The sequence below is a fragment of the Archocentrus centrarchus genome, chromosome 19, assembly GCF_007364275.1.
Source record: "Archocentrus centrarchus isolate MPI-CPG fArcCen1 chromosome 19, fArcCen1, whole genome shotgun sequence".
NCBI lineage: Eukaryota > Metazoa > Chordata > Actinopteri > Cichliformes > Cichlidae > Archocentrus > Archocentrus centrarchus.
Window position 1 is genome coordinate 17,098,078 of NC_044364.1, and position 7,339 is coordinate 17,105,416.

The 7,339-nt window shown below is 41.7% G+C and overlaps 1 protein-coding gene across 1 annotated transcript; it reads right to left on the reverse strand.

The window, feature by feature from the left end:
- Positions 1–189: 189 nt before the first annotated feature.
- Positions 190–6,743, reverse strand: tha1 (threonine aldolase 1). Its single transcript, XM_030755159.1, has 7 exons — positions 6,295–6,743; positions 4,189–4,272; positions 4,014–4,102; positions 3,739–3,924; positions 1,877–2,014; positions 1,583–1,775; positions 190–632 (listed from the first exon to the last, which is right to left on the reverse strand). Exons 1-7 carry the CDS (start codon positions 6,590–6,592, stop codon positions 328–330), a joined length of 1,293 nt encoding a protein of 430 aa, XP_030611019.1. The 5' UTR covers positions 6,593–6,743; the 3' UTR covers positions 190–327.
- Between the last annotated feature and the right edge of the window lie 596 nt (positions 6,744–7,339).

Genomic DNA, 7,339 nt, shown 5'->3' on the forward strand with positions numbered 1-7,339 from the left:
CAAACCTTTCACTGGTACTGTATATTAATGCTTAATTTTGCAGTACAATACAGCGCTGCTCACATTCACAAGTACAATATACCAGGACTGTCACAGTAGTTGTGCCAAAGTGACATTTGGAACCTTTGCTCTACTTACACATCACATCAATAAAAGATAAATAATAATACCCCAAAATTAAACACAAGATGCCGTGGTTAATCACATTTAATGTGTAAAAAGGAAATTAATAATCATATAAATAGGTTCACATCCTTATTATAATACTGTATCACTCTGTAAGTATTCAAAGATTAGGCCTCATTATGACAGTAAAAATGTTGAGTTTCACTTGGTCCTGATTTTTTCCGCATGCTGAGAAGCCACAAACTGCATTTTCTGGATGGCCAGCTGAGTGTCTTCAGGAGAAATCCCAAGATGCCACACGGCCCTGACAGAGTTCCCAAAATGAGGGTACATGAGAACTTGTATACCCTGCCCCAGTGCCGCCTCCTCGCCCTCACCAACCTGAGCCATGCGGGCACAGAACTCACTGGGACTCAAACTGGGATCCTGCAGGTGGAAACGCAGGATGTTTGTCTCTACGGTAGCGATGTCCACAGCAAACAGGTTAGGATCGCAGTCAAGAAGAGCTGAAGGAGGAGAAGGAACAAGCTAATTACAAGCAGGAATACAAAGGCAGCAGTGAAGTATTTAATTTTTATAGTCAAAAGCAGAAGGGTCATTCCATATCAAATTTGTCTAATTCCAGTAATTCCAGGCCCTCAGAACTCAGAAAATATTGACTGTATGAAGCTAAGACTGTGCATGGCCAGTGATGTCAGTAAGGCGTTACTCCAATCTGACTACTTTTTTTTTTGTTTGCCAAAAAATGATTGCCTGTGTTTAAATGGCTTTAATTGACTTTTTGAACTGTAATCTGTGAAACGTGTCAAACATATCTCTCATGAATGATACCAGGACATTTTGAGCCACAAACAGCATTTCTATCACAAGGTAGAAGCTGCAATCAGTTTTTGGCTAAGTGACTTTTAAATATTCGTTTTTTTTTTTTTTTTTTTTTTTAAAAGGTAAAAACTGTCTGACATTAAAAATGTCTTTATAAATAGAAATCTGGCTAAGAAGGCTGCAGAAATCACAAATATAACATCAAAGTTCTGTAAAGATATTTTAAGTGGCCAAAAAGCTCTGGATCGATTATAACGTAGGTACAGTAACAGACTCCTAAAGATTGTTGGAAAACAAGTTATTTCTTCATGTAATATATAAGCCCTTCATAAATCATGTTGACTGCACTCTATTTACCAATATAAGCAAAGACATTACACATAAAAGCACACAGAAACATCAGAATCACTTTATGGCTGACGATCGATCACTTTTTGGCACAACACCAGCAGCTGCTGAAAGCAACTAATAAAGTAACTTGTAATCTAACTTAGTTACTTCTAAAATTAAGCAATCAGTAAAGTAACTAAGTTACCTTTTAAAGGAGTAAATCAGTAATCGGATTACTTTTTCAAGGTAACTATGCCATCACTGTGCATGGCTTTATTAAATATATTATCCAGTAGCTACTCACCTTGAGCAAATGCTTTTGCGTTGCGGTGATCCTCCTCCAGTCTTCCTACCATACACTGTAAAGACAGTTTTCCAGCTGCTGCCAGTATGCCTGCCTGCCGCATTCCCCCACCGAGTGCCTTACGGCACCGTAACGCTCGGGATATGAAGTCCTGAGATCCAGCCAGCATGGTACCCACGGGGGCGCCCAAGCCCTGATATACACCCAAAATTTTGACAGTTACATTAATCCAGCTTTGCCTTGGTTAAGATGAATCTCCACTACTGTCTGTGTTTTTATATCCGTCAGACCCACCTTGGAGAGGCACACACTGACAGTGTCTGTGTGCTGCAGTATGGTAGATGGAGTCACCCCCTGAGCTACAGCAGCATTCATCACCCGGGCTCCATCCATGTGAACGGACAGCCCATATCGATCTGCTAAAGCACGCACCTTAAAGATGGAAACAAACAATCCAAACATGCTCAAATCTCTGAGAGAAGCTGGATCCTCATTATATTTGAATAGGGCAAGTTTCGCTATTGCTTTGACATCAAAATGTTTTTTTTTTCTTGGCAGTCATGATGACTTTGTAACTAATATCTTTCAATGGGAATTCTCCCTGCTGGAGACCACGGACAATAGAGTCTCAAGCAGGGATGCATCACCATGGCAACAAAGAAACCATAGCTTTAAAAGAAGTGGCAGTGGTCAAAAAAAAACCCCAAAAAACCCAGGAATGGTTTTACAGGTGGAGGCCACTGACATTTTCTCCCTCCTCATCTTTTCTGACTGTTCTTTCATTATTTTGTATTTGGCTACAGTCGGTGTCACTGCTGGCAGCATGAGGTGATACCTGAACCCTACAGAAGTTGCACAGGTAGTCCAACTCCTCCAGGATGGCACAGTGATACGTGCTGTTGCCAGAAAGTTCGCTGTCTCTCCCAGCACAGTCTCAAGAGCACGGAGGAGATTCCAGCAGACAGGCAGTTACTCAAGGAGAGCTGGACAGGATGAGCACTGCCAGAACTACAAAATGATCTCTTGTACATCACTGCTGCAAATGTCTCTGACCAAACAATCAGAAACAGACTTCATGAGGGTGGCCTGAGGGCCTCTAGTGGGCCCTGTAGTCAATGCCCAGCACCATGGAGCCTAATTGGTATCTGCCACAGAATACCATAATTTGCAGCTCCACCACTGGTGCCCTGTGCTTTTTAGAGATGAGAGCAGGGTCACCCAGAACACACATAACAGACATGAAAGGATCTGGAGAAGCTGTGGAGAACATTATGCTGCCTGTAATATCGTTCAGCATGACCACTTTGGTTGTGGCTCAGTGATGATCTGGGGAGGCACATCCATGGAAGGACCTCTACAGGCTAGGCAATGGCACCCTGACTGCTATTAGGTATCGGGATGAAATCCTCTGACCCACTGTCAGACCCTACACTGGTGCGGTGGGTTCCTCGTAGTGCACGACAATACCCAGCCTCATGTGGCAAGAGTATGCAGGACATTCCTGGAGGATGAAGGAATTGATACCACTGACTGCCCCCCAGACACTCAACATGAACCTGTTGCAACTTTTTGAGATGCGTTACTGCCATCAAATTCAAACATTTTCTCCGTTTAAACATTTGATGTTTTTCTACATTCTATTATAAATAAATATGACTTCATGAGATTTGCAAATCATTGCAATCTATTTTTATTTATATTTTACACAGTGTTCTGATGCTTTTGGAATTGGGGCTGTATAAAATTGAATTAGCCCTCCAACAGACTGGCGACATGTCCAGTCTGTACCCTGCCTCTCGCCCTACGGCAGCTGGGATAGGCTGCAGCCCCCCTGTGACCCTGTGAAGAAGATGCATGGATGAATGAAAAAACGCTAATGTTGCTAACACAGTGTCTAATGAAAAAGTCTGGTGAAAGTGATGAACTACATCACTGACTTTGCCTTTATGGGTGTGTTAAAGATTTCAGGAAAAGGGGGAAAAAATGGAAATCTTGGCTTTTCTTTCACTTGTTTCTGCCACTGCAACACACACACAACTGCAGTGATGTAACCACTCACTTCAAACTATTTTTAGAATATACAGAAGATATAAAGCCAGACATAATAAAAAATATATTATTCTAACACAATGAAAGACATCCACACACGCACACACCTCCTGCAAAAAAGCCAGAGGCAACACACGACCTCCTTGTATGTTGTGTGTGTTTTCCACACATATGAGTCGTGAGCGTGGGTAATGGGGGTCCGGGTAATTATGGCGGATCTTTGATTCCAGCTGCTCCAAGTTAAACGTCCCATCAGGGAGTGTGGTCACTGTGACGGAGTGGACACCAGCCAGCTGTGTAAACACAAGAAACACACTGAATCTTTTCAAGTTAAAAAAACCACACAGACGCACTGCAGATAAAGCTGCTCTGGCACACTCACCTGAGCACTTCCTCCTTGCTCGTAGATGTGCAAATGGGACAGGTCCCCCACAATTATCTCGTCGTCCCGCTCCCTGCAGTGCGCCATCACTGCAGAATGAAATGCAGGCATGTTTACCACCATTCACGACTCATAAAAACTGATTCACACGTTGCCAGTTGAAAGCAAAGCTGACCTGCGATGAGATTACTCATCGTTCCAGAGGGGACGAACAGGGCGGCCTCCATCCCAAACATATCTGCTGCAACTTCCTGTAATTCTGCAGAAATCAAGCTTTAGGTTTGATCAGCATTTCACAAACAAAGATGTGGAGACTTTAGATCCGTGCAGTGCAGTAAAACATTTCTCTAGTTCTAAGTTCAAAGGACAGAGGGGTTGTGTTGTATAGATTGCCAAGTCAGCATAAATACCTTTGTTTTACTTATAAAGTCATATCTCCCCATTTTACTTATTGAGACAATGTCCCTCCTGCTGACGGGCTTGGAAGTGAACACGTGACTCAAAAACAGATGTGCTGATCAACAGGAGGACCCACACAGAATCCAAAAGGTGATCAGCAGACATCACAGCAGCTGAAACAGCAGCTCTAACTCTCACTGTAGTAGCAAAAGGGAATACATGAGTGAGCAAAAACCATAAACAAAAGTGTGAGCATCTATTTATGCTTAAAAGATATGAACACATATACTTTTTTTAACCCAAAAGTTGGGAAATAACAGCTACAGCAGCCAAAACATTAAATAAGTAAAACAGCAAAAATCTGCATAGTTTGACTGCATTAAGTTAGATATACCTCTCAGGATTAGTTGGTCCTGTTTGTTTTTTTTATTTTTTATATTTGATAATCAAAAATGTATTTTATGAAAATTAAGGAACATTAAAATGCTGTCACAACTGTGTTTATTCATTACAAACCTGGTGATCCATTTGGTGGAAGTCCCTTTTTATATAAAGCATGAAAAACTGGTTTTAGTAATAGTTTTAGTCTTTTTAATATTTTGTATGGAGGCGAGATTTAGGAAAATTAGTATAAGCATTACAATAAAAAAAGCAACACATCTTGCAGGCAGTTGACTCATTGTCATGTAGATTTCCAAAGCTTCAGTAAACACGTCCATCAAAGCCTCATCAGGAAGGTCGAGTTTACCAACCCGACAAAGACTAAAACTAAGAATATTTTTATTTAACAAAATCATTTGTTTTTTTTCAAAGGTCCAGTTTTTATTTTTTACAGATTTTTTTTCACATCTAGTTTTAGGTATTAGTTTAGTTTTAGTTAACTATAATGACCTTGGTCTCCCTATTTCTCTGGTTGTCTCCTTTCCTTCATTTCAGCAGCACTTTGCTTTGTCTGTTGCAGTTGTTCACAGTCCTGCTCGTTACATAAGTGTTAAAAATTAACGCGCAAGTAAAGCTCAGAGCTTTTCTCAAGCAATGCGCAAATTTTGGCATATGTTCACTTATGGAAAATAAATATTTTTTTCTTTGTTGGAATATTTCAAATAAAATAATGCAGGCTAGAATTCCCTGGTCACTTGCTTTTACAGTTATGAGGTGCAGATCCAAAGTTTCGTGTCGTATATCCACTGCTGCTACTCATAACTTACGCATTATCTTTGTCACAGAAATGTTTTGAAGATGTAAAGTTTAAGAGGTTGTTTCTTTTTCCTTTTGGCCTCTTGCTTTGGCCTCCGACTGTGGTTAATCTGCATTATTGGATAATCCGGCCCATTTAAGTACCCGGTGTCGCTGTCAACGTCCTCCCCCCGGAACAATTGGAACATGACAAAGGTTCCGCCCCACGGCTGCACGCACAAAAAGAACGCCTCTCATTTTCATGTCATGGCATTTTAAAGTTCAAATTTAATATAAAACATTCATGAATTCAAATACCATAAACATAATGCAGCAATAATTTGAATAGCTTTTATATTATTCATACACCTCTACACCACTTCCGGAGTGCCACATATATGAATGTGGTAGGCTTGTTATATTTCTTAGAAGTAATTAATAACTTAACTATTCTGCATTAGGGCTGATACGAATATGCAAATGCACATGTGGACAGACAGACCAGGAAAAGCATCAATAATACTTTAGTGAGACTAGAAAAAAAAATCCCTTTCTGTAAGTGCTATCCTCCTCTGCAATCCCCTGTTTCTTTTTAACTACTTATACGCATTGTTTCCTGCTTTAAGCCCTGTTCTCTCTTTAATCGGGTTTCTGCACCAAAGCTCGGTATTTAAAAGCTGATTTTGAACCTTTGCATGACTCTAACCGTTAACTGTCGGGTCTTCTCCCATCACATCGTCTCCAACTTCAGCCTCCGCCATAGCCTGGCGCATGGCCGGACCCGGCTTGGTCACCGTGTCGCTGCGGAGGTCCACCACTCGGACGTGGGTCGCCCCTCCCGGCCCAGCGTACCGGGGCTTTGCAGAGTTGTAGTAGCCCCTCACGGGGATCCATCCTAGCACGGGATGGAGGGCATTTTGCGCACGGAGCGGTTTGCCTGGTCCCACGACACCTCGGCTGAGGAACTGAAACAAAAACCTGCAGGAAAACGTGGTACTCTGCATGATGATGGTCCTCTCTTAATCATGTTCCCTCAGGCGGTTTTTATTATTGAACTTTGTATCGGTGCAGTTATCGATAATCATTGACTGCAAGAAAAGTTAATGGACGGCCTTCAGGCGGATCCACGTGCGCAGAGCAGCGTGGACCTCAAGGTGGCGCTAAAATCCCAGCAAATCTTATTTATTAGGCACGTAAATGCTGGCAAAATAAGTCTTGGTTAGGATGAAGGACATGTGAAAGACACATAAACGGTCTTTTGTCTGTAGCAGCTTTCCTAACTCTATCTTTAAGCACAAAGGGAAGCTGAAGTTTGTTTGATAGTCTTTCCTGTCCTGATCACTTTGTTAACTGTTATTTCAGCTGCTGTTCTGTCAGGTTTTCAACCTCATGGGTTCCTGCAGGGATGCATCTGCAGACCAGCACATTGTACTGTGTCACTGTCAATGTCATTCTCCTTCCTCTATATGCAAAATATATGAGGACTTATCGCCTGTAACAAATGCAGAGAGCTTATTTAGAAAAATATCAAAGATGGTTGGTACATTTTCATCATGGATTGATGCAGAAAAAGGTACAAAATTCACCAGAAGCCAATGAAATTAAGAAAATGCCCTGGAGGAAGACCAGACCCCTGCTTATGTGCTCTCCCATTGCTCACACAAAACCTACACCCATACCTTCTTCCCCAAAGAAGTCTAGATCTGTTCTCAGTTGTTCACAGGGTGAATCAGCAACCTGCGAACAGGTTT